This window comes from Neovison vison, chromosome 7 (assembly GCF_020171115.1).
Source record: "Neovison vison isolate M4711 chromosome 7, ASM_NN_V1, whole genome shotgun sequence".
Classification (NCBI taxonomy): Eukaryota; Metazoa; Chordata; class Mammalia; order Carnivora; family Mustelidae; genus Neogale; species Neogale vison.
The window spans coordinates 167,392,078-167,418,760 of NC_058097.1; the positions used below are offsets into that span (position 1 = coordinate 167,392,078).

Here is a 26,683-nt window from a genome sequence, read left to right on the forward strand (position 1 = left end):
AGTCTTGTCAATAGCTGGTTTCACTCTCAACCGGTTCAATCTGTTGCCCGTGTCAGACATGGTGAGTGTTTGCTTTTGTTCTTTTAAGAGAAGAGGGAGCTGAGGGTGGAGGGAGGGCAGATTCGTTTAGAATACTTCTTTTTGAAGTGTTCTGTGCATTTTGGAAGAGGAAGGGAGGGCAGTTCTCAAAGCTGTAGGTATTTTGTTTTTGCGAGCATCACTTGAGATGGGAAATAGTTTCCTGAGTGTGGAGGTTGGAGAGATCTCTTAACTGGGACCCTGGGCACCGTCCTCGGTGCTGAAAGCCAGGTGCCGGTACTGAGGCTAGGCGCTCGGAGTCCTAGAGGCTATTGAGATAAGAACGCTTGCTGGAGCCACGGTACTTAGATCTGGTGCAAATTAATGAGTTCTGTGCATTTATGAAAGATGGTTAGATGAGATGTGTGCTGTTGAGGTGAAGGTTATATGACCATTCTTACAGTGTAGTAGTAAATAATAGTGCTAATTTTTAGGGAGCCCTGAAAGATAACAGGAGGAGAGGAAGCAGACAGAAAAAGCACCGCAGGCATTTCTTTTCATTTGAAACTCAACTGAGAAAAAGCAAATGAAAATTAGTCCTGAGTTTTGGCCCCCAAGCAGGTGTAGGGGCATGAAGGACAATAGACTCCTGTGGTTAGTTATTGGAGGGAGAAGGAGAATCCAAAAACTTTGCCTGCTGTTTTACATATCTGGGAATCTGGAAGTGTGTAGGTTGTGTAAGATAACAAACCTGGTTACTCTCTTGTGTTTTACATCTGGTTTATTATGGTGGTTGTGGGGTTGTTGTTCTTGTTGTGTTGATTGCAGCCCTTACCCCTACCTTTGCTACCTGGAGGGTAGGGATGGTGCGCTGGGATTTGCACAACTGATTTGGCCTGAAAACCCCGCTGGTGCCAGGGCATCAGCTTTGTGGCCACAGCTTGCCTATCGCTAAAAAAAAAAAAAAAAAAAAGGCAATGTGCATTATTGAATGACAAAGGAAATGGGGCGGAAAATTAAAGAATCTTTCTACAATGGTGATGGGGAGGTGGGCACCTACAGCCGTGATGTGAAATCCAAAGAGAGCAGGGAGCTCATGGCTGTAGGGTTATTTCCATCCTCCTCTTCTCCCCCCCTCCAAAAAAAATTTCTATTTCCTTAGTTTTCTCACGATCAAGGAGAGGAATAGTAACCGCTTTATGCCATCTGGTTATTGCCAAGACGGGCAAATTGAGAAATACGGTTTTTCTTGGAGAGGGGAAAAAAAAAATTCAGATTCCAGTTTATTCCGTAGATCTCGTGTCTGGACCTGAGTGGTGAACGTCTTTATATGCAGGTACAGGTATTTTAAAAGCAGCCGTGACTTTGTGTGTGTGCACGAACTTCACATTGTATTTGCAGGATTGCGGTGCTCCCAAAGAAATGAACACACAACCAGCCAACAGCCTGGGGGCGGCGATGGCGGTGGGCCACCGCGATGGCCCGTGCGCACCCAGGACGAGCCCGGAGCAGGAGCTTCCCGCTGCCGCCGCCGCACCAACGCCGCGTGTGCCCAGGTCCGCTTCCACAGGCGCCCAAACTTTCCAGTCCCCTGACCCGCGAGCCTGCGAGACCGAGCGGCCGGGAGTGGGGGCTTGCAAACTCAGTAGCCCTCGGGCGCCGGCGGCCTCCGCAGCTCTGAGAGACTTGAACGAGGCGCGCAGCGCGCAGGCCGCCGCTCCTTCTGGGGCCGCCGGGCCCGGCAACGCTCTTCATTGTAAGATTCCGGCCCTGCGCGGCCCCGAGGGGGATGCTAACGTGAGTGTGGGCAAGGGCACCCTGGAGCGGAACAATACCCCGGCTGTGGGCTGGGTGAATATGAGCCAGAGCACCGTGGTGCTGGGCACGGATGGAATCACGTCCGTGCTCCCGGGCAGCGTGGCCACCGCTGTCGCCCAGGTAAGCAGGTCGCGCTCAGCCCGCGCCGCCTCCTGCTCCCTAGGCGTGCGAGGCGAGCCGGGCTGTGGCGGGTGCACGTGTGCTGATGGGGAGACCGGTTGGCAGTGCCAGGTAATGGATGCGGGAGGCAGCTTTGGGGCTTCGGAAGCTCGCACTGCGCTGGGGTCCCCAGTTCAGGGCGTGAGGGCCGTAGTGACCCTGCCAGAGAGATTGAGAACTCAGGAGCTGCCACTACCTGCCCCTCCCCATTCTCGGTAGTCTCAGACATTGGGGTGCAGCTTCGTTAAGCAGTTGAGGCAGACAGGTTTATGAAAACAGGACTCCCCCTTTTGTCTATGACCGAGTCTTTTAAAATGTTTTTCCTTAATTAAAAAAAATTAAAAAGGGGCACCTGGGTGGCTCAGTCAGTTGAGCCTCCGGCTGGATCTCAACATAGGGTCCTGAGTTCAAGCCCCACGAGTGGGCTCCACGCTGGCCAGAGCCTACTTTTAAAAATAAAAATTAAAAAACAAATGAATACCGAGGAACACAGCCCCTGCCTCCCCCCTCCCCCGCACAGCGGGGGAATAACAGTTTAAGTATCTCAGCCTTTTCACTTAGAGTTACCAGTTATCATATGAGAACTCACTGATTGATGAGAGGTGGGTTTACATGAAGCTGCTTCGAAGCTTAAGCTTCAGGACCCTTCCAAAACCCAGTATCTTACTTCGTTATCATAACTTTGTATATTTTGGTGTTCTTATATTAAGGGGAAATATCTCAACTGAGTAAGTTCCATGCCCCACAAATCTGGACCTACCTCTGGATTTGATCTTTTATGCTCAACCAGAGGCATGAAAAATCCACAAAATCCCAATTCTGGGTTAGGGATAAGGCAGCTAATACTGGTTACTATTACCCTCTCTCGTGGGCTCTGATCTTCTTCCATTTCCCTCCCATCCCTCTCCTTCCTCTGATCTCTTCCCTCCTCAGTCCTGTCTCACCTATTTTAGCTCTTCCCTCCCCACCTCCAGTCTTTCTGCAGTCTCCTCCCCTTCCCTGGGCTTGGGGGCTAGGCAAGCATCCCGTGGTGGGTGCCCGAATCAAGACATCTGCCTGTGTGAGATTTCAGATTTATACAGCGCTTGTGTTCATGGTAATTCTAGTGTTTGTAGGTGCACACACACACACACACACACACACTTATCCACAGGCTCACACTGCAGGAGCCCAGATATTAGAATAAGAACTAGAAATGAACGTACACTGAGGCTTTCCCACTTGCCCCTGTTTTGGGAGTCCACTTCTGGAGCGTTTGTCTGTATATATTAGCTGCCTCTGACAGCATGTGGCCCAATAGTGTGAACCCAGGTGGAGGCAGAAAATTGTTTCAGATGCCTTGCTTAACCTCCGCACTGCGGCAAAAGCAGCTGGAACTCCCACCCCTTTAGCTGGGGAAGAAAGGGATGGTGTGTGGGGCGGGAGGGGGTGTGCCTGGGAGGGAGTGGCGGTGGGGGGGATGTTGCAGATGTTCAGAGCAGATGAAGCCCGGTATTTGCCTATCTTCATCTCTGCCCATTTTTCTGTTCTTGCCTTTCTGACACCTACGTTGGCCCTCCTCTCTTCCAGAGACTTCCTCCTGTCCTGATAGCTTCTTTACCGCCCACAGCCCGTGTCAGAGTGTGAGACCTACCAGGTTGCTAGAATAGGAAATGAAGTATGACTGAGGAGGCAGAAGCCAGGCAGTGACTTGGGTCCCTGGAACCTTTGTGTGGTGTCCTGAGCATTTTGAATTTATTTGAGGTGGCCTCACTCCCATCCTTTGGTGCTTAGTAGTGAGGCATTCCAGAACAAGGTATTGCCCCTAAGAGAGCATCTTAGGGTGAATTTGGAGAGGTGAGCCTCAAAGGTCCATAGATTGCTGGAGCTGGAAAGTGCCTCAGGGGATAGTTATTCAGAGCCCCTAGTTTTTTTCAGATGGGGGCCCAGAGGCCCAGAGAGAGCAAGTGGCTTGCCTGGGATTATCCAGTGGTAAAGTTTAGACCAGAACTCAAGGCTTTGGATGTCCTGTCTCTTCTCTGTCCTTCCTCTTGTTTCACACCCCCGTCTCCCTCCTGCCTGTTCACCTTTCCCTGGTGTTAAGAGGTGGCGCCCTTAAATTAGCGGATGAGGCAGGTTCTGCCTGAAGGCTTTGGCAGAGAACGTAAGGCAGGGGCTCTGGCTGGCTTTGGGCATTGCAGCTCTATTTCTGGACTAGCAGACTCCAGAGGGAGAAAGGGCTGAGGAAGGCCTGTGTTGAGGGTTTAGGGAAGGGAGGGGGTTGGTTAGGGATCTGCTTGCTATCTAGGCATGATGTGGGGGTGGGGGGGGGCTGCTTGCCAATTGAATTCTTGGTCAGGGGTTGGGGATGGAGGGACCTGCTTGCAACCAACCAACAGGTTCAGGGTTTGGGGAAAGCTGCTTGCTGGTGTGCCCTGACTGCAGGAATTGGGAAGGAGGGGTTTAGGGGTCTGTTGAAGAGGAATCTTCAGATCCGAATCGGGAGCCTGCTTGCTGGAAGGCTCTCAGTGCAGGGTTGAGGGGTGAGGGCCCTGCTTGGAGATGCATCTTCTCTTCCAGATTGGGGTCCTGCTTGCCAATGCATCCTCGGTTGGAAAATGGGGGCCTGCTTGCGGGGAAAGACCCTCAGCAGGGGGGAGGGGCGGAATGGGGCCTGCTTGCGACCGACCCCCCGGGGCTGTTATCCGACAATGTGCTTTTCCGCCCCCAGGAGGACGAGCAAGGGGATGAGAATAAGGCCCGAGGGAACTGGTCCAGCAAACTGGACTTCATCCTGTCCATGGTGGGGTATGCAGTGGGGCTGGGCAATGTCTGGAGGTTTCCCTACCTGGCCTTCCAGAACGGGGGAGGTACGGCTTTTCCGGTCTTTCCGCCTGCGGCGCGGCGGGGCGGGCACTTGCGGGTTGGGGAGGTGCGCAGAGCCCTGGGAGGGGGCTGGGAGGAGAGGCTCCCAGCAGCCTCCTCACGCTCCAGCCCCATCCCCGGTAGGCATCCGTGCTGAGCCAGAGGGCAGGAGGCACTGTAACTGGTTGGCCCTGGATGCAGGAGGCTTTTATCAGGAGACTCGGGAGAGGTGGGCCTCCCTGATCCCCCACTGAACCAGCCCGCGGGACTGGCTCCCCAGCCAAGTGGGCATTGACAGAGGGGAGTTCAAACTCTAATTTAGCTGACGAATATTCTGGTAGCAGCACACTTTATGTGTGCTGTAGTACAGTAGCTGTGTGGTCCTGGACACCAAATTAAGGACGGTTTAAGATTAAAACCTGGAAATCTGAGCCTACCTGGGAGACTTTGGGAATGGGTACTTGAGTCTCGCATAATGCAGACTGCGAGCAAAACACACGGCATGAGTGGAGAGAAGCCGGGGCTTGTATTCTCAAAAACCTCTCAGAAAAAAAATTTTTTTTTTAATTTAAGAAAAGTTTTTTTTTAAACCCTCTCAGAAGTATCCCCACAGATACAACCTCTTGGGCACATGCGGGGCAGATTTTGACTTTAGCCAAATTGGCAAAACCGGTTTCCGTTTCATTGGTCTTCACTGGGTGGAAGAAGCTGCTTTCGAAGGAAAACCATTTCGGAAATGGTAAAGATGCGGGTTAGGCACACGCCACCTGCCAGTCCGCTAGAATCCCCTGTACGTCTTGTGTGCCCACCAAGGAGGAGGGACCCAGCACCCAGCACGTTCCAGGTCCCTTTTGTTTGCCCTCTGCCACCCTGAAGCCGCTTAACCAGAGGCTTGCCCGCCCCACACTGCCCAAACTAACAAGTTCCAATCTCGGAATAGGAATTTGCAATAGGAATTTGGTCCTCCTAGGACCAAAGAGACTCTCACCCCCGCCCCAGGTTAGGATTTTCCTATTTTGTTTTCCTATTCCTATTTTGTTTTCTCTTGGGTGGGCTCCGGACAGGAGACAGGTGCTTCCCTCTGGGGTGATTAAAATAGAAAAACACGCCTTCTCCCCTCCAATTCCAAATAAGGACGCACTGACAAGTACTTAGGAGGACTGTAGACCCTTTGCAATCAGAGATGCCCTAGAAACAGAAGAACGTGTGCCGGCCACACAAACCTAGGCCCTCTAGCTGGGTTTCCGCTTGGTTTTCAGCAGGAGTCCCAGCTCAGGATTCAGGAATTGGGCTGGAGATGCTATACTAAGATTTCCATTGACAGCGAGCAGCTGGGTACCGCAGGATGGGGCTAGGGAGGGAGTTTCAGCGGGCGGAGGCGAAACTGCTCCAGTGTTGCCCTCCACCCTGTCCCTGTCCCTGCCCCTTATCGCCTTTTCTGGTCCTGGGGTTCCAGGAGCTCCTTGTGGAGCCAGGCACAAGGAGGGGGAGGCAGACTCCTCCCCACTCCCCCACCCCCCACTGCAGCTCTGGCAACCCCCTTCTGGCCCTCAGCACTGGAGAGCTCCCCTTGCCTCCTCCTCCTCAGAAACAGAAGAGAAGGATTGCATAATCCACATCTTTCTCAAAAACCCCATCAGGAGAGGCTAGAGCAGGATCCCTGGTTTTAATTTCCATCCACTTGAGGATACTGCTGGACCTTCCCTGGCTGGAGAGGCCTGGGCAGGGGTCCTTCTGCCAGACAGGAAGTTGGAAAGAATAGAGCAGAAAAAAATCAGCTTCCCTTCCCTGGAGCACAGCATTCTGGGCTCTGGCATCCCTGATGTCCAAATGGGCTCTGACCCTTGCAACAGTCTTCCTGGTCCAATCTTTTCAAAGATCATGGCTGTTTCCCAGAGCCTTCCCAAACAACCTACAACAATCATTGAAGGGAAAAGAGCCCCAGAGAACCTCTCGCAGTCTGTGGAGGCCTCCTGACTGCTACTGCCCTGGTTGGGGATGGGGGGGTGGTGTTCCAGGGAATAAAGAGATGAAGAGTTGACAGCCCCAGGGATCTAGATAAGATAAGACGCGAAGTCTACATAAGACACCAAATAAATATTGTCAAGTGCTCAGTGCCCGGGGAAGTGACTGAGGGAGGACAGAAGAGGGAGGCTTCTTGGAGGAGGAGGAGGAAGGAAGGAAGCATTTGGAGGAGGAGGAGGAGGAAGGAAGGAAGGAAGGAAGGAAGGAAGGAAGGAGGAGGAAGCATTTGAATTGCCCTTGAAGGACAGAAGGGACTTTTTATGTGGGGAAGGACGTTGGGGAGTGCTGGTGGCTGTAGTGGTGGGGAGAAGGATATTATAGCCACTTGTCTGGCAGAGCAGACCCAGGACCCACAGCCAGGAGGTATGCTGGTAATTCGGGTTATTGCACAGAAGGGCTCTTGGAATCTACCTTAGTAGATGTTAGGTCCTCGGAGGGTAGAGATGCCCAGAAGATTTCACCAAATCTCACTCCAGCATTGAGACAAAGGTGTGGATCTGTTGCATGCTGGAAGAGCTTAATTTGGGGACATAGAAATGCTATAATAAAAGAAAAGAAAGAGAAAAGAATAAAACCCAATAGCACACAACCCCTAGTCACCCATCCAGTAGGGAATTGGAAAGAGGAGTGTGTTTGCAGGGTACTCTTACATTTTGTAGAGGAGAGGGATTAAATGTCCCTGGGTGCCTTTGTTTGAGCTGGAATATCAAAAGTTTCCTGGAAAAAACGAGGGCAAGCCAGCTCCCACCGCAGAGGGCAAATGTGGTCCAAAACAGCCTTGGTCTCCCAGGGCTCTCACTTGCTGCTCTCTCTTCCAAAGGTGCTTTCCTCATTCCCTACCTGATGATGCTGGCTCTGGCCGGGTTACCCATCTTCTTCCTAGAAGTGTCACTGGGCCAGTTTGCCAGCCAGGGGCCAGTGTCTGTGTGGAAGGCCATCCCGGCCCTACAAGGTGAGTCTACCCTGCCTTCCCACCTCCTCCGCCCTATCATGCTCTCTCTGGCACCGCGTGGCCTCCAGGAGGGCCATCTGCTTTTGTGAACAGTAGAATTGACGGTTTCCTTTATTTGATCAATTCCACTTCTGAGACCCTCTGGAAAGTGACCTAAGGTTGCCTGTGGCATTTTCTCTTCCCAGGAGAGTGCCTCAATTTCCCTGATAGAGTGTCCTCCTCTGTTCGTGTATCTGTGTGTAAAAGAGAGCCACCACCTAGCTGCCCACCCTGCGCCCAACTGTTAGAATTCCCTAGGTTCGGGGTTGGAATAAATCCCTGGCAATTTTGCTTCCGCAGGCTGTGGCATCGCAATGCTCATCATCTCCGTCCTAATAGCCATATACTACAATGTGATAATTTGCTACACACTTTTCTACCTGTTTGCCTCCTTTGTGTCTGTGCTGCCCTGGGGCTCTTGCAACAACCCTTGGAACACACCAGAATGCAAAGATAAAACCAAACTTTTATTAGGTAAGTTCGGATATACCTACCTTAAGTGGTGGGCACAGAGAGTAAAACAAACAACCACATACACTTCACTCTCACATTTGTTTTTAAAATATTTTATTTATTTACTTGACAGAATGTGTGAGAGAGAGGAAGCACAAGCAGGGGGAGGGGGGGAGGGAGAAGCAGGCTCATGACCTGAGCCGGCGGAGGAGATGCTTAACCAACTGAGCCACTCAGGCGCCCCTAATTTTAACATTTCAAGAGCTCATGACTCAGAGGAGGAGTAATCAAGCTTTGTTTGCTCATGCCTAATGGGTGTCTGTTCAAAAAAAAAAATGCAGATTAACAGGCCTACCAGAGAGTCTGATACGGCAGATTTGGGCGGGGTTGGGAATTGGCATTTTAGCAAGGTCTGCAGGCAATTCGGTTTGCTTGCAGGGGACAAGTCGAAAGCGATGGGGTCTGAGTCATGTGATCCTCGGTCCACCCTTGACAAAACGCTGCTCAGTGCATGAGGTATCTCTGAGGACAGATGTTCGACTCGAAGACCTCTGACAGAAATGTGGATAATGCAGTACCTAAAATGGGGATGTCTGTCTGCCTGGGTAGATAGGGAGAGTTCCTGAAGGTCCCCTTCAGACCTGAAATCCCCTGGGACTTGAAGGCTTGTGGGGAGCTTTCCGCTTGCTTGGTCTAAGGCAAAAAGAAAAAGTGAGGAGGAGCCGGGCAGACTTGTGGGCCAGACCCTCCGGTCTGCATGACCTCCCTGTGCCTGACAGGACGTGGGTCTGGGTCAGGTAACTTCGCTCTCTGCATCTGTACTTTTGTCTTTAGTCAAGTAGAAATAATACTATTCTTTATCCTACCCACCTCACGGGACTGGTGTCAGGCAACAAGAAACAAACGGCATGGGAGCCCTCCAGAAATCGAGGTACCTCGGCCGCCTTTGGTCTCCCGTCATTTCAGTGGGCGTCAGTAAGCAAGCCGTTTCTTGTTTTCCCAGCAGCTCTATTATTCCCTGTTGTTACCTGAGTCTGCGCTGAGGTCAGACTCCCACGATGTCTAGCTGGTGGGCTCTTGGCTCCTGTGCCCTTTCAGCTAGCTCACTGCAGAGATGCGGGGTTCTTCAACCCTTTCAGTATATTGAGAGAAAGATGAATTCTTCCTTCCTGCACCGCCAGAGAGATACACAAACCTACAGGCCCTGACGTACACTGGCATGTTTTTACACATGGGCATGTACATGCATGCTGTGACCACCTACACCTAGAGAGGTTTTTTTTTTTTAAAGATTTTATTTATTTATTTTTGAGGGAGAGGGAGAGAGAGCACACAAGTGGGGTGGGGAGGGGCAAAGGGAGAGGAGGAAGCAGGCTCCCCGCTGAGCAGAGACCCCCCCCATATAGGGTTCAATCCCAGGACCCCGAGATCATGACCAGAGCTGAAGGCAGAGGCTTAACCCACTGAGCCACCCAGGCATGAAGAGGTTTTGAATAAGAGCTGAAACTAAAGACTTGTGCCCATTCAATTCAAACTGTGTTTACCCGGAAGTGCTCTGGAGTGGGGGGGCGGGGATTTGTGGAGGTTCCCAGGTGTGGCTCACTGATGGTATGGCCAAGAGTAAGTGTCCTTTAGACTCTCTGGGCCTCAGTGTTCTTATCTGCATAGTCTCCATGTCGATGGGTTCTTGGGTGAGGGCAGCGGTTCTCAGCCCAGGCTGCTGCGTATCAGAATCATCCGAGGAACTGACAGATCAAAACGTCACTTAGGGTCCACTTCAGACCAATTAAATGGGACAGTTTGGGGATGGAATCAAGGAATCTGTGGTCTTAAAGTTCCCCGGGGAACTAAAGAACCACTGGGTTGGAGTTTGTCCACACCCCTTCGTTAGGATGCCCCTCACCATTTTTGGACTGGAGGGCCTTACCTTCTTGCCACAGTTTCTGCCCCACCCAGGGGTCACCTCTGCAAAGCTGCTCTCCAAGACAATGCCACTTGGTAGCCCTTTGCAGAATCACAACTAACAATAAGCTGCTTGAATGGTTTGCTAGAGCATTCCCCAGGCTCTAGGACCTAGATGCAGAAATACCTCAAGGTCGTCTCAGAGCCTTGCTTGTCCTTGCCAGATCCTGCCTGGGAAGGAAGTGAAGTGTCTGCTGAAAAAAGGGCGGCTGGCTTGGTTCGGGCTCTGCGGGGAGTTTCCCTTGAGACTTCCATCAGGCACCGCGTGGGACACGGTGATCAGTGTCCTGTAGCGGTCCTCCAAGAGGGAGCGTAGCTCAGAAACAACCTTCTTGTCAGCTGATGATACCTACTGACATTTCTCTAGCACGTTAATGCTTACTGACCGTAACCACATTTTACATACTGGGTACCGTGGAAACCCTTTTACTCATGTTAAAGCCCCTGGCTTTGTGGAGTGTCCAGTCTGGCTCACAGAAACCCAGGAGACATTAAAGGCAGAGAGTAAGGGCATTAGCAGCTGAGCTCCTAGTTGACTGGTACAAACCATAAAAACTATGCAAGCTCTGAGCAGAGAGGAACAATGGACATTGTTCACTCTGGCTATTCCCTGGGAGCACATGGACAGGCTGGACAGATTTTTATCTCATTCTTAGCAAGTGCTTTACATTTTTTGCTTTTTTTTTTTTTTTTAAAGCAAGATGTCAATCCCCACTATCTTTTTTTCTTTTAAAGATGTATTTATTTATTTATTTGAGAGAGAGAGAGAGAGAGAGAGAGAGAGATCACAAGTAGGTAGAGAGGAAGGCAGAGAGAGTGGGGGTGGGGGAAGCTGGCTCTTTGCTGAGCAGAGACCCCGATTCGGGGCTTGATCCCAGGACCCTGAGACCATGACCTGAGCCAAAGGCAGAGGCTTAACCCACTGAGCCACCCAGGTGCCCCATTCCCCACTATCTTTGTGCAGCTACCCTCACCCCCTACCCCTGTCTGTTCGTCTCTGTGCTCTCTGCACATGTCTGTGCTCTGTTCCTGGGGCCAGGCTCGCCCTTGTGGATGTATTGGTCCTTCGGGGTCCTGGGCTGACTTCGGAAAGGTGCTGATGGTCTGACTTGCAGAGATACTAGCACCTTTTCTGGCCCCACTGCTCTGATGGACAAGTCAGGAGTTCAGACAGTGGATATTCCAGATTCTTTCCCAAATGGCCATTCTGAGAGGGGCTTGTTTAGGAAATGGGGGAAAAAAATCCCTTCCCCTGGTACAGTGTTCCACTCTTCCACTCCAGGCTCAGCCTCTCTCTGTCGCTGCCTTACCAGGAAAGAGCGGGCCACTGGTCTCAAGAGGGAGGGATTGGCTCACAGTTAGGACCTTTAGCCTTAGTGGGGAGGTGTCTGTCCCATGGCTGGCTCAGCCGAGCTGGGGTCCAGTCACTCTGGAGGCCCACCTCACCCGCGAGGTGCCAGGGCCCTCTAAACCACCCAACCCCGGGCTCTGTCCCTGGGTAGAGGCTGGGCTTGCAGTGTATTTCTTAAGTTACAGGTTATAAGAGAGACTGTCTTCCTCAGGAGGACCCAACCCTTCAGGTCTCTGTAAGGGAGAATGGCTAACCCATGCCCTGACAAGAGAGACCAGTCACTGTCCTGTGAAATTTAGGAGCTGGCCGGGTCATTTAAAATGGGGACACCATAAACACCATTTCTATTTCTGGAAAGGCTTCATTTTCATTAGCACTTTAATTCAGTGATCCTTTTTCCTCCCTTGTCTTTCGTGTGTTTTCATTTATCAATAACTGCCCCAGTAAAGAGAGGCCCATTCCACCAGCTTCCGATTTATTCGCGGGTCTTTGTTCCTCCTTGCGGGGGCCACCGCACTGGGAACAGCCTGTCATTCCTCCGCCCGCCCACCTGGAGGCGCCGGGAAGCACGCTGCTGCCGCCCAGCGGTGAGAAGGGATACTGCAGGAGGCTTGCGGCGGCGGGAAGCCCGCCGCAATGACGCAGGAATGGTGTGACCTTGCGCTGCCGCGGGGAGCAAGGATCCGGAGACATCCAGAGCCCAGGGCCCTTATCTAGCGAAGCTGCCCAGCGTGATTCATAGTGGGAGTTCTGGAAGCAAGCGAAGTGGCGTTTGCCCGCCCGTTAGCGACGTCTTCAGTCTCGGGGGGGATGGATGTACTTTTTGGCAGGAGGACAGGAAATCACTACCGTGCACACTTAAAAGTGATACCGAGCGCCCTTTCCGGCCTTCGCTCAGATCGCTGCTGGGAAAGCAAATGCTCCCTCTGTAAATATTTGACAGTTATTGGGCCGGAAGCCCTCTGGAAACCTGTCATTTGATTAGACTAAAGAAGAGAGTGTTGAATAAGAAGGTATTCTGAGGACATTCAAAGCAGTGGCTCTCCACCCCGGGGAGATATTTCAGGAAACATTTGATCATGTTTATACGTATTTGGGGTTGTCGCATCGGGATGGTGGGGTGCGGGCGGTGCCGGGTGCGTGCTCCTGCCATCTAGTGGGCAGAGGGCAGCGGTGCTGTCCAGTGTCCTGCGATGCGCGGGACGGCTCCCCCTGCAGGGAACTCTGGCCCCGAAGTCGGTCGCACCGCTGAAAACCTGGTCTGAAGAACTCATCAGAGGGAAGAGATTCATACAAGTGTGGTTTTTAACATTTTATCCGATACAGTGATATCTTCTAGGGGAATGGGTGGGAGGCCATAGGTGACTTGTGGCTGGCCAGGGGCATTGTGGGAGAGGATGCTAAGGACTAGAGATGCCCACCTCATGAAAAGATGTAACAAAGATGACTGAGTTATGGCTAAAACCGATGGAGTCCAAGAGTGCGCTAGGCATGGTGAGAATTATTTTTTCATTACTTGGGCTTTTTCAGCAATTTTGTGACCTAGACACAACTATTATCCAACAGGAGAGGCTTGGACAGGTCAAGGAACTCATCTAAACTCTCCAGACAGAGGAGCCTCGGCACCTATGATCTTACCCACTTTGTTGTTCCACGGAGGGCATGCATTGGGAGCTCATGTTTCAGACCTGGGGGCCCATGTGCTCTTTTGTGGTCAGAGTTTGGTCCATGATATTTAAAAGTAATTTGATCTTACTTCCAACGTTTTAAAATGGAGAGGTTTCACATAGATATGCACATCTTCTGTGTCTTTTTCCCAGAACACCTGGAAAAGGCATGGCACGGGTTGGCTGGAACATTCTCTGGTTTGCCAGAGTCCTCACCTCCCTTATGACCCTCTTTTATGCCTTCATTATTTGTGTCACCAGCCTGCCTTCTGACGTTGTTCAAGTCTATGATCCCTGCTCGCTGCCTCCTCACAGAGTGGCTGAGATCATGGCTCCCAGAGAGAGAATGCTGGTTTGCCTCCTGATTTTGCTGCATGATCTTAAAGCATGCTCTTCTCTGTGCCTTCGTTTCTTTATCTGCAGCCTAGACAGGTGGCAGACCTACCTCATAGGGGTGATGAGAGGCCTAAATTAATTGGTACATATAAAGCACAGTAACTGGTATGCTTCATGTAAGCATTTGCCATTGTTACTGTTGCTTTTCACTCCTTTGTAAAGTAATATCTTTTAGGATAAAATGGTATGTTGGTGGACTCTACTTAAACTGTCAAGTGATGAGTTTTTATAAAGCTGTCAGAGAGGCTTGTAATATGGACAGAAAGACTTCAGCTTGTTCCTATTTAAAATGAACATAATAGGGACGTCTGGGTGGCTTAGTTGGTCGAGCATCTGACTCTCGATTTCAGCTCAAGTCATGATCCCAGGGTTGTGAGATCAGGCCCCACCTTGAGCTCCACACTGGGTATAGAGTCTGCTTAAGATCCTCTCTCCCTCCTCTGCCCCTGCCCCCCACTCTCTTTCTCTAAAAAATTTAAAGTATTATAATAATATACACCTGCAGATCTGATGAGGATCTCACGGGATAAGCATTGTTAGTGTCCATCACAGTGCCTGACACTCTAAGAGCCACATGGTGAGTCCCCTTGCCCCACCCCAGCCTTGGTCAGCCTTTCTCAACCTTGATGTTCTGTACACTTTCACCAGATAATTCTGTGGGGGGGGCTGTCCTGGGCACTGGAAGATATTTGGCGGAGTCAGGGGCCTCTAACCACTAGATGCCAGTAACTCCCTATTCCCCAGAAATGACAAATAAACATGTCTCCAGATATTGCCAAGTGTCCTCTGGGGGACAGCTTTGTCCCCAGTTGAGAAGCACGTGTGGGGTCTTGCTGGAGGCCCTCAAGTACATGGCATGGCAGCTGCCTCCACTACCCCACGTGAGTGTGTGGAAAGCAGATGCGGCCTGTTTTTTGTTTTTGGTTTTTTTTTTTTTTTTAAGTTTTTATTTATTTATTTATTTGACAGATGGAGATCACAAGCAGGCAGAGCAGCAGGCAGAGAGAGAGAGGAGGAAGCAGGCTCCCCACGGAGCAGAGAGCCCAATGTGGGGCTCGATCCCAGGACTCTGGGATCAAGACCTGAGCTGAAGGTTGAGGCTTTAACCCACTGAGCCACCCAGGCGCCCCCAGGCTGTGTTTTAAAGCACTTACTGTATGTCGACTTCAAGGGCACCTCCTTAGGAAGCCTTCTGTGGAGGTAGTCCTTCTGAAGGCTTGTTTACATCTGATGAAATTTCAGATCGCAGATTTCAATTTTCAGAATTCAATTGCGGATTCATTTTTTTTTTTTTTTTGCAGATTCATTTTTGCAAGCCATTTGTTTTCTATGGAGTCATAGTCATAAGGATCGGGGTTTGAATTCTGATTCTCTTCCTTATTGGCCGTGTGATTTGAGTAGAGTTACTTAGCCTCCTTGAACTTTTCCCTCACTTTTTAAAAGAATTTTTTTTTTTTAAGATTTACTTATTTTTAGTTGAGAGAGAGAAAGAGTTGGAGGGGTGGGGAGGAAGAGGGAGAGAGAGAGAGTCAAGCAGACTCCACGCTGAATGGGGCTCAGTCCCACGACCCTGAGATGGGGACTTGAGCTGAAATCAAGAGTCAGACACTTAACTCACTGAGCCACCCAGGTGTACCCCCTCCTCCATTTAAAAAAAAGGCGGCAATAGCACCTACCTCTAGGCTGTTGTGAACATTAATGAGGTAACACGTGCAGAATGCTTGGCACATTTCTGGCCATCTAGGGAGTGCTCTGAAAACAACAGCCTTTGGCATCAGCACAAGGCACTGCTGTGGGTCCCGGGGGCTCCAGCGTGAATAACACATAACCCTTGGGTTCGTCTGCACCTGGCTGTGCTCAGTTAACACTTCCCCAAAGTTACTCTCCAATATTTGGCAAGTATTTTTGGCTCTTGTTTTCCAGTTGCTGGAGAGAGACATGCGTGTGGTTTCTGTACAGATCTCACCGTGTTTCTGCCCCATGCTCTCTTACACAGATTCCTGCGTCATCAGCGACCATCCCAAAATACAGATCAAGAACTCAACTTTCTGCATGACTGCCTATCCCAACTTGACAATGGTTAACTTCACCAGCCAGGCCAATAAGACGTTTGTCAGTGGGAGTGAAGAGTATTTCAAGTAAGAGTTTTTTTTCCTTAACTTTCTAAGGGAAACCCAGTGAATGAATGAATTTTCAAGTTGTCATCTAGAGGTGTGGGTGGCCCAAGGGATGGGTGGCCTCCCTCTGCACCCTCCCTACTTCTTGAGTGACCCAGAAGGAAGGTTTCTTCCCTGATGGGGCTTCTGAGAGCAGATTGTTGGTCGTCGTGGTTCAGGAGCGCGGAGGTGACTGCGAGCTTCTGGGGATAGAACTGGTGGAGCTGTCACTCCCGACGTTGGTGACAGAACACTGCAAAACCTTCAGTCGATGGGGTCAAAGCCGACCTTCTGTAAACTAGGTGTTGGGTTTTTATTTTTAGTTCCTCTGAACTTCAGAAGGGAAGAGAGGCAAAAAGTAAGAAAACAAGGCATCGTCAATGACTTAATTTAAAGAAGAACTAATTTTTTTTTAAACAGTTTTGCCTTACTTTTGTACTTTCTACATCCATTTTTGTCTGGTCTTTGAGGATTGAGGTTCAGGAATATGAGGAAATCCTCAGCCCTTCTAGGAAGATTTCATAAAGTTTATGGAATGATTTTTTAAGGTAGATAAATGTGGGAAGAGTTCAATGAAGGGTAAATAAGGAGTGTTCTCCTGTTAGGCTTTATGTCAGGGTTATAAACTCAGATGTGCCAAGGGCTTGGCAGGGAGGTTTTGAAGTATGAAAAGATGATAGAGAATGGTGGGGACTGTGGCAAACTAGAGAACCTTGTCTGCTACGGGGGAGGGAGGCTGTTCCTGCTGAGCTCCCAATGCTCACTGTCTTGTGGGAAGTTGGGCCACTGCTGCTAGAACTTCCATTTTATTTTATTTTAATTTTATTTTTTAAAGATCTTATTTATTTGAGAGAGAGAGAACAAGCAGAGGAACAGCAGAGGGAGAGGGAGAAGCAGACTTCCTGCTGAGCAAGGATCCTGATGTGGGGCTCAATCCCAGGACCCTGGGATCAAGACCTACCCCTGGCCCTGGGACCATGACTTAATTGACTAAGTCACCCAGGTGCCTCTAGAGCTTCTGTTTTATGAGAGGTTGGAAATAAAATCCAAATTTTTATGTGTCTCTCCAATTTTAAATGTTAGCAAACTAATTCAAATAAAACACTGGGGCCAAATAAAATTCACATGTCAGTGGACCCCTGGTTTGTGGCCTTCACTTAGATAGTAAGAAGTGGTCATTCCTATCCCCACTTCTCCCAATTACGAGTAATTCCTTTTCCAGGTTTTCTCTCCTGTATACACGCAGAGGGTACATAGAACAGGACAAAAGGGGGAGTTAGGCTGAATGATGACATAATTCTTTGTGAAGATAATGTAGTGGGTCTTGATTCACCCTTAGTACTGGGAAGCTGAGTTTGACCTGGTGGTTAGACAAAATCTGATCACATAATCCATGTGGTTCGAATGATTCTAGATCTTCTTTTGGTGGTCTTCACTAATCCTCTGGGACCAGTCTTCATTTCCAAGAAGAAATGTTATTAGCCTTTGGAGAAGTCCCTTATTAAAGCATGGCGTACTTGGCATGGCCGAGATGCTGTGGAATTAATTGTTGCCTAAATGGTTTGCCCATGAGGGGAGTGGGGATGTTGTGGGGGAGCCTTGGCACTGCTTGGGAAATGTTCCTAAGGTTTGGGGGCGCAGGTCACTTCCACGCCTGATCACTTTTACTCAATTGTTTTTTTTTTTTTTAAGATTTTATTTATGTATTTGAGAGAATAAAAGATAGAGCATGAGCAGGGGGAGAGGCAGAGGCAGACTCCCCACGGAACAGGGAGCCCAACCCCGGGCTCATGACTTGAGTCAACAACAGACCTTTAACTGACTTCACCCAGGCGGCCTACTTTGACTCCACTCTTGAGCCCTGATTGCCGCAGGGGCTGAGACAGAAAGGAGCGTGGCTGTTCTAGAACGCAAGGCTGTGCACTGATTAACGGCCTCCCGAGTCCACACTCACTGGCGGGCTGGAGGGCACCTTTGCCAGCCAGGCCAGGAGTGGTGCCACCTTCGCGTCCCTCTGCAGGTCAGAACATTCTGGGCTAACGTTTCTGCAGTCCCGTGAAGTCTGGATTCTAGCTGGCCCTTTGTTCAGGTCACAGAGAAATGCTAGGCTACAGCGCGGTGCTTGCATCCAGAATCCCGGTGCTGGTTGTTGCGGAGTTGCAAGGATTGTCTGAGTCACCACTCTGTCCCCATGACTACCTCCTGTCCCCAGGAGGGTGGCCGGGCTACAAGCCACTGCCAGGGATGTGGGGGCTGCCAGGCGGGCCACGGCTTCTCAAGCAGATACACAGATGACCAGCAGCCCCCTTCTGTTCACATGGTCTCGGTCTTTGCATTCCTTGGGTAAGGGCCAGCCGGCCCTGCTTTTCCATTGCAGCCAGCCTCGGCCAGCGCCCAGCGCCCAACGCAACTGAACGAACCTACAGAGCAGCAGTTTTGGTCATTGAGCCTTGTGACTCTTTTACATTTAAAATTATACAAATGCAATTGGAATGCAGCCTCTTAAAAGAGTAGAACACTACAGAAAATACACAAAAATCGTCCTTGATGGTTCAGAGTGCCTGTTAGTGGTGTGTCCTTACACAAAGACCTCAGCCTCGGGAGTGCCTGAGGGCAGGCTGGGCCAGGACCCCCAATGCCGTTGGACTTGTCACACCTGTCCTGGGGCCGCTCTGGATGCCAATGGAGCTGACCTAGCCTTGTTCAGAGGCTGCCCAGGGCCATGAGAGGCTTCCCAGCCTGTAACTGGGAACCGGGGAAATCCAGCTGGACTTTTTTTTTTTTTTAATTTTTAAAAATTTTTTTTAAATTTATTTTCAGCGTAACAGTATTCATTGTTTTTGCACCACAACGAGTGCTCTAGCTGGCCTTTTTGCAGACAGCTGTGGGCTGGAACCCAGATCAGAGCATTCCTTACCCTGATCTGGTTAGGTCCCTAACTGGCGGGGTGAGGAGGGCGGGGGCTTATCCAAGGCTCCTGGCTTCGCTGGGAGAGGAAAGCCTGCAGACTGTCACCTCCCTCCCTCCTCATTCCCCTCCTTGCTCTCTCTTTGCTGTTTTTAGGTACTTTGTGCTGAAGATTTCTGCAGGGATTGAATATCCTGGCGAGATCAGGTGGCCACTAGCCTTCTGCCTCTTCCTGGCTTGGGTGATTGTGTATGCATCCCTGGCTAAAGGAATCAAGACTTCAGGAAAAGTAAGAACTTGTATTTATCTTAAAAAAAAAAAAATCTCTGGGACTCTGAGGCATGGTTGTATCATGAAGCCACAAAAGAGCCCTGGCAAGAGAGTCAGGGTACATGGGCGTGATTCTGACTCTGAGCCTCAGCAGCTCTAGGGCCTGGGGCAAGTGACTTCACTCCCATCTGGAAAATGGGATAATAACTCCTTTCTTTCAGGGCTGTTTTGAGGACCAAATGAGACAAATGCACACAGAGCTCCCGAGGGATGGTGTGGGTCCTGATTCATTTCCTTCCTCTCCTGTCGGGGGCTGCCACTTCGTTCAGCAGAGGGGACCCGTGTCCCATGATTCGGTCTCCCTCCCTAACTCTAGAATTAGTGCTACTGGCATTTTGCTTCTTGGTGTGGCTGCCTAGTCAGTTAGTGCTTCTGCTGAGAAGCTGGAGAAAGACCAAAATTGTAAAGCGGATTCCTTCTCATCACGGCCACCACTATGTTCTGTACATCTCGTGCCCTTTTGCAACCCCCCACAGCCAAACACTTTTCCACTTCACGTGCCCAAAGCACAACACGGTGACAGCTCTGCCAGTGGGACTTTTGTTGAGTAAAGACTGGGCCACTCTGTCTGAGCAGTCCTTTGCCCGGCCCTTTGGAGAGGTTGGAATTCCCACCCCACGCTCAGTTCCAAGGCACAGAAGGCAAGGAGTCTGGGAAACCCCAGGATACACTGGACATTCTTATAAGGGTCACACTGTTTCCCCTCATCTTCTTGCTGCTTTAGAAAAAAAATACAAAAACCTGTTAAACAGTTAACTGGTCACTTGATGATAATCAATATTATTTAATCATCCTAAGGGTGATCATCCTAAGGGTGGCTCAGGATGAAACTCAAGATGTCTTTCAGGCCCAAGGAATGAGTGTGGCAGTGGTGGGCTCAGACCAGAGGTTGTGGGGTTGATTTGGTCTAGGTGTCAGGGTCTCAAGCTCTTCCTCCCACCTCCCAGGTGGGCTTCATAACCTCCCTCCAGGTGCCCAAACCTGGCACCCATCAGCGCAGAGCTGAGTCTGTCCTCTCCCTGGGCCCATGGCCGTGCCCATAGGTGCCTTTGGATAACAGCTCTTTCTGCTGCCCGCCCTGTAATCTGCAGCCACAGGGCCTTGAGCTGTGGCCTCCAGCAGTGTGGTCGGGATTGCAAGAGTCAGGGGCTGCATCTCAAATCACATAAGGTTAGGGGAGAAGCAGACTGGGGGTGAGGAGCTGGGTTCTAGTGCAGGGCTTCCCCTGGGCTTTGCTGTGTGGGGACATCTCTACCTGGGCTGTGAAGCCTGGCTTAGCTTCTGGTTTGCTCTTAGCTTCTATTTGTTTTTCTGCTACAACGAAAAGCAAATTTTCCTTTATCTCTTGCGGAAGTCTTCGGCTTCCCCATTTCTAAAGTAAAGGCAGTCAGGCTGGGAGTGTCTGACATACTGGAGTTCTAACATCATTCTGTCTGAACACTTGCTGGTGGTGCTGATCTTAGTTCTCCTCTCTGGCCTCAGTTTCCCCTTGTGTAAATTGAGAGCTGGGATCACATGACCCCCGAGGAGCCTGCTGGCTCTGAATAAGTGGTTAAGACTAGATTGTTTTTCTAAGGCAGCAGGAAAATCGGAGAAATGTTGAGATGACCCTTACATCAATGGCCCACGTGTCCTGAGGTTCCTGAACTCCTTGCCTTCTGTGGCTTGGATCCCAGCCAAGTGCTTACTTAGCAAGAGAGGCCAAGTATTTGCACAAAGAAAATCTCACTGTTGGGACTGTCCCTTACAACTCGGGATAGAGACAGGACAACCTTGACCGTGACTGACATGGCCAGAGAGGTCTCTAGCGGACAGGTCTCTAGTGGGATAGGTTAGGTGGGGACTGCAGAGAGGAGGCTGTAGAAGGAGGGAGAGCAGTGGTCCTGTTGGTGACCTGGGGAAGGATGGCTTGCTGGCTCTAGGGTTGGAGCCACCTGAGTTCAAATCCTGCCTTTATCACCTCTCACTGTGTAACTGTGGATGAATCATTTGACCCACAGAGCCTCAGTTTCTGCATGTGTAATTGGGGGTAACAGTAGGTATCACATAGGATCGTTATAGGGATCCATGAGATCGGCCACATATAATCCCCGGCATACGGTCGGTTCTTCACTAGCGTTGGCTTTTCTCATTTTTGTGGCGATGAACGACGGGTGTAGTGGGTGGGCACCGCGCCACTCTGACATCCTGAAAGCCGCGGCTCCGGTGGGGAGACGGGGAGAGGTGGGGAGCTTTGTTGAGCACCACGTGCCCGGCCCTGTGCTAACTGCGGCGCGTGCATCAGTTCAGTCATCTGCACAAGGGCCCGCTGAGGAAGGACATTTGCTCCGATTTTATAGATAGAGAAGGTGAGGTGCTTCAAGGCCAAGTAAATTGCCTGAGGCCACACAGCTTTTAAGTGGCCATGGTGGGATCTGAAACTAAGGTATTTCCCTTTAAAGCCTGGACTCTTCCCAGGCCATGACATCCTTGCCCCAGGAGGGGCTGTTAGGAAGAGATGGGCTTGCAGAACTGTGGAGTTGTTTGCATAGCAGGGAGGAAAGTCCCCCCACTGGGAGCCAGCACCCTGGCCTCCCCACCCCATCTCTGCCACCACCAGCTGTTGTTGGCAGGGGGGCAAGTCCCAGGTAGCACGGGGGCCTTACTTTCCACATCTGCAAACTCAAGCTTAGAATGAATGTTCTCTAAGACCCTCTTAGCTTTATTAGCCCATGATATATTTTTTTAAAGATTTATTTATTTATTTATTTATTTGACAGACAGAGATCACAAGTAGGCAGAGAGACAGGCAGAGAAAGGGGAAGAGAAGCAGGCTCCCTGCCGAGCAGAGAGCCCGATGTGGGGCTCGATCCCAGGACCCTGAGACCATGACCTGAGCCGAAAAGCAGAGGCTTTAATCCACTGAGCCACCCAGGCACCCTTAACCCATGATTTTTTAGGACAATGTTAAAGCTCGTTCTTTCTGTTGGTTTGGGAGTTAATCCCTGGTGCTAGATTTTACAGGCTTTCTGGTCTGGGAAATTTTCAGGAGCCCTGGGCTGGTAAGCTTTTCTTTTAGATCTGCTAACTTCTCATTCTGCTTCTTTGAGAATGGTTGCCAACTAAGGATCGGTGTTATATATATATATGTGGGTCTCTCTCTCTCTCTCTCTCTATATATATATATATATATATATGTATATATATATATATATATTTTTTAATGAGGAATGCCACCAGAAATAATGAATCCCAATTTGTTATCTTGCCCTGGGGTGTGCACACATTGATCATGCACAGAGCATTGTTTGGAAGACAAGGTGAATGCTTGGCTGAAGCTCCTGGTTCTGACCGGCTCCTTTGTAATTGAAATCCCACGAAGACTGCCAGACTGCCATTTGTATCTCTCCCTCTCTCTCTCTCTCTTTAAGATTTTATTTATTTATTTATTTATTTAGAGAGATAGTGACAGAGAAAGCACAAGCACAGGGAGTGGCAGGCAGAGGGAGAGGGGACGTAGACTCCCCGCTGAGCAGAAAGTCGGACATCGGACTCGGTCCAGGAGCCCAGGATCACCACCCAAGCCAAAGGCAGCTGCCCAACCGACCAAGCCACCCAGGTGCCCCAGACTGCCATTTCTAAGCAAACAAGATGTCCACCTTCTCCTGCAGCAAGATGAGCTAGATTCCTCTTATGGGGGACCCTCAGAGACAAGAATGGCTTGTTGCTTCCTGTGAGACCTCCAGCTCCCTTCCAGCCCCTAGAATTCCAGGGGCAGGGGTGACCAGCAGACCGCCTGAAGGTCAGCTTGCGGCCTCTTTGAGCTCAGGGCCCACACTGCCTGAGTACTATGGCACCAACGGTGCCTGGGATGGCAAGATTTCAGGAGACACTCTTTCTCGGGCTCCTGCACGCGTGTGGTCAGCTCTGAGAGTGAGTGCCTCCTTCAGTGTTTTACCCTTAGTGCTGTACTGGCCGCCCCCCAGTCCCCAGCTCTGCCCACCCATTTCTGATCACGTGGCCAGCGCAGCAGACCTGCTGAGACGAACAGAGGCTTTGGAATCAGAAGGCTTTAGGTTTGGATCTTGGCTTCAACTGGGAGACCCTGAGTGAGATGTTTAACCTCTTGTGACATGCGTCATTGGAGTCTCATTTTCTTCTTCTGCAAAATGGGTCTACTCACAGCTGACCCATAGAGGGGGCTCCAGAAATGGTTGTGTGCACGCAGGCGCCCCGGTAGGCAGATAACAGGTGTCTCAGCTCGGTAGACTGGTGCCATTCTGCCGGCCCCTGCTGCCCGGGTCACCTCTTCTTCCTTGCCTCTCCCCATCCTTACTTCCTGCAAGCCCCCAGGGTCAGGAGGTGAAGAGGATATTCCTCTGTTGTCACCTGTCCTACTGTCTTGGTGGGGTGGGGAGGTCAGACTGTCCAGGATCTCCTCCTCCCAGTTCCATTTCATAGTGGAGAGGGCAGCCCGGGGCTGTTCTGGGGCGGTGATTTTCTTCCAAGATGTCAGATGCCTTTGGGTTTCACAGTGTGTGTGTGTGCTGAAGGGCTTCACTTCCGGGGAGAGGCAGGGTTGGTGGGGTGGGGAGGATGGGAGCTGCCTTCCCCCACAACCCCTAGTAATCACATTCTCTAGGAAGGGAGGCAGGGAGCCGCAGAGACCCCCTGATCGGTGGTGGTAGCAGTGCAGAGAAGGGAGACCCGCCGGTTCCTGCTCTGTAGCCAAAAGGGAAGTCTTGACCTTGATGGTAGGTGGGGTTTAGAGGAAGAAAATAGCCCCCCCTATTTCCTTAACTGGCAGCCTGGCACAGTGGGGAGTCTGCCCTTTCAGCTGCTGAGGCTGATCCCTGACTACACTCCCCCCCCCCCCCCCCCCCGATCTTTCTCTCTTTCTCTCTCTCATTCCACATTGAATCATCAGGAAATCCTGTAGCTTTTCCAGCAAAAGCATATTCCTGTTGGAGGTGTCACTGGCCCTGGCCAGGAGTATAGCCTGGCCTCCTAACTTCTGTCCCTGTGTCTCCTTTGCACCCCTGCAGTATTACCCATCGTTTCCCCACCTCCCCCAGCCACCCCAGCCCTGGAGGAACCCAACCCCTTGGCCCTGCCACACAATGGCTGCAGCAGCTCCCTGTATCCCACAGGAAAGGCCCCCACGGTTGGACGCGATCAGTCCCCTCTCCACACCCCCACGTCTCTGAGTTCCTCTCCTTCCTGTGCTCGCGCCAGCCACCCTGGACTCCTTCTTGCTGTTACTACGAGTCAGGAACACTCCCTCCTTAGGGCCTTTTACTCCAGCAGCTCCCTCTGCTAGACTATCTCTCACACCCAGTTGGGTCCCTCTTACTTCCTTCAAGTCTTGGCCGATTTCTCAATGAGGCCTTCCCCACCTGCCCATTTCAACATGGCCATCTTCCCAACTGCCCATCCTACCTTCCCACCCCTCTTTACCCCGCTCTGCTCTCTCTGTTTCCCAGTGCATTCATTACCCTCCAACATGCCAAGTAATATGGTTAGGACCACTCCTGGCTGTCTGTCTCCCTAGTTGGAATGTCAGCTATTCAAGGACAAGCATCTTCATGAAGTTTACGATATACCCAAATTCTTAATGAAATGACCCCAACAGTTCTACCTGAGTCTCGATCCTAACCTTCCCTCAGCCCACCTTTGCAAGTCCCTGACTCTGTCCCCGTCCCTTGAAAACCCAGTGCCTGCTAGTCCTGGCCATTCTGGAGCCCCCTGCCAGGCCCTGGGGTCTGTATATCCAGTGTGTGGTGGCATCTGTGTCTCCCTCCCAGGGGACAGGTGTTCCAGGTGCCCCAGGAGGGGAGACTGAAGCTGGGGATGTGGGAATGGGTAGCCCTGAGCCCGCAGTGCTTGCCCACCTCAAGGATCAGGGAGGGTCTGGGGGGAGCTCAGTCTCGTCCCTACAAGGTCTTTGGTTGGACCTTTGGGACTCAAATGGCTTGTGAGCAGAGGGTTTCCATCGTTACCAAATTCAGGGCTGGGGAATCCAGGGCAAGACTAACATGGCGCCTCTGGTGCCAGCGCCCCCAGACCTGTCCCATTTTGTGTGACCTGTCCCAGGGAACTCCTCCAAGAGTCCCGCGAGGAATACGCTGTCATTACTGCCACTTTGCGGGTATGGACACTGAGTCTCAGAGAAGTCAAGTCATTTCCCAAGTGGCCCAGTTCATAAGGGATGGGGCTAGGATTTGAACTCAGACTAGCAGGATGGGATCCTGATCCCAAGCTCTTGCTTTTACCCAGATGTTTGGTAGACAGGTAAGTCTCATCCAGCCATAGTCCCCAGTGTTACTGATGTTACTTCCCAAATGTTTCTTGACTCTGGTCCCTCCCAGGAGGGAATCCAGGAGCATCCAGAATCCAGAATCCAGGAGCATCCTTTGACTGGCATTCAGGGCCTCTCACAGTGTGCCCAAATTGTTGCAGTATCTCCCTATTTCCCACTGAAAATGCCCATGCCCCCTGGGACCCCCATCACTCTTAGCCTCCACGCCATGCCCTCCTGTGGGTCATCAGATCTTTGCCCTTACACATCTGCCTTGCCCACTTTCCTCCTCCACCTCCCCCCTCCCCTTGCCTCCCTTAAGTTGTCCTTGGCCTCTAGATCTGGCTCAGTTGTCATCTCTGTGAATCTTTTAACAAACTCCCAGGTTGGGTTGTACAATGCCCCCCCCGGACTTCATAATGTCCTGGGTGCAATGGCGTGGCCCATTAAGCAGACATCTCTGGGTTCTCTAGGTCCTGAATCCCTCCTTCCTAATGCATCTGACACCTGGTACACAGCATCCAGCTCTTAGCAGGTTTGTGAGACTTAACCACACTGAATGACCATCTGTTACAAATCAGGCTATGCCAGTGGCTTATTAATCCACACAATTTTTTTTTAAGAACAGTGTCCTTGTGCCCAGTTTACAGAGGCAGACGCAGATTCAGAGAACTTATTAGCTTGTCAAAGTTCTCACAGCTACTCAGGGCCAGATGTGTGGTTTCATTTGAACTTAAATCTTCCTTTTATTATTGTTATCATCATCATCATTATTATTATTAAAGATAATAATAAGAGGGAGAGGAAGAGAGAATCTCAAGCAGGCTCCCGGCAGAGCATGGAGCCCAATGCAGAGCTCGATCCCACAACCCTGAAACCATGACCTGAGCCAAAATCAAGATTTGGACTCTTAACCACCTGAGCCACCCAGGTGGCCCTAAACGTAAATGTTTCCTAAATCATGCTCTTTGCTTCTGGCCAGGCTGCCTCCCTTAAGGAGTCTCTATACAGGGATGGACAGCTTGAGCTAGAAGTTCCGTCTCTCCTGGTGGATTTGGGGGCCTCAAGCGGAGGGTGGGGGCGGAGTTGGGGAGGAGGGAGGCACGTTGCTTTCCTCCCTGGGTAGTTCCTCAGGGAGCTGTCTCCTCAGCAGCTGGGTTGGGGGGTGTGAGGCGGCCCCAGCCTTCCGCACTGCACCCCACACGCCCACAGTCCTGGGCGTGCCACAGTCTGTCACCACACAGACTTTGTTTCTGGTTCTCCCTGCTCTTGGGTCCCCAGCCTTGGCAGAGTCTGGGGGAACCACGCTGGCAGCCTCCCTGCCAGGCT

General features: G+C 51.0%; 1 protein-coding gene across 1 annotated transcript in view; it reads left to right on the forward strand.

The window, feature by feature from the left end:
* Positions 1-1,021: 1,021 nt before the first annotated feature.
* SLC6A5 (solute carrier family 6 member 5) overlaps positions 1,022-26,683 on the forward strand; it is a 51,195-nt gene continuing 25,533 nt past the window's right edge. Inside the window, exons 1-7 of the mRNA XM_044260256.1 lie at positions 1,022-1,120; positions 1,420-1,956; positions 4,706-4,844; positions 7,685-7,816; positions 8,156-8,329; positions 15,681-15,822; positions 18,904-19,036. Coding sequence (XP_044116191.1) covers positions 1,022-1,120; positions 1,420-1,956; positions 4,706-4,844; positions 7,685-7,816; positions 8,156-8,329; positions 15,681-15,822; positions 18,904-19,036 — 1,356 coding nt within the window. The remainder of the gene's footprint in view (positions 1,121-1,419; positions 1,957-4,705; positions 4,845-7,684; positions 7,817-8,155; positions 8,330-15,680; positions 15,823-18,903; positions 19,037-26,683) is intronic.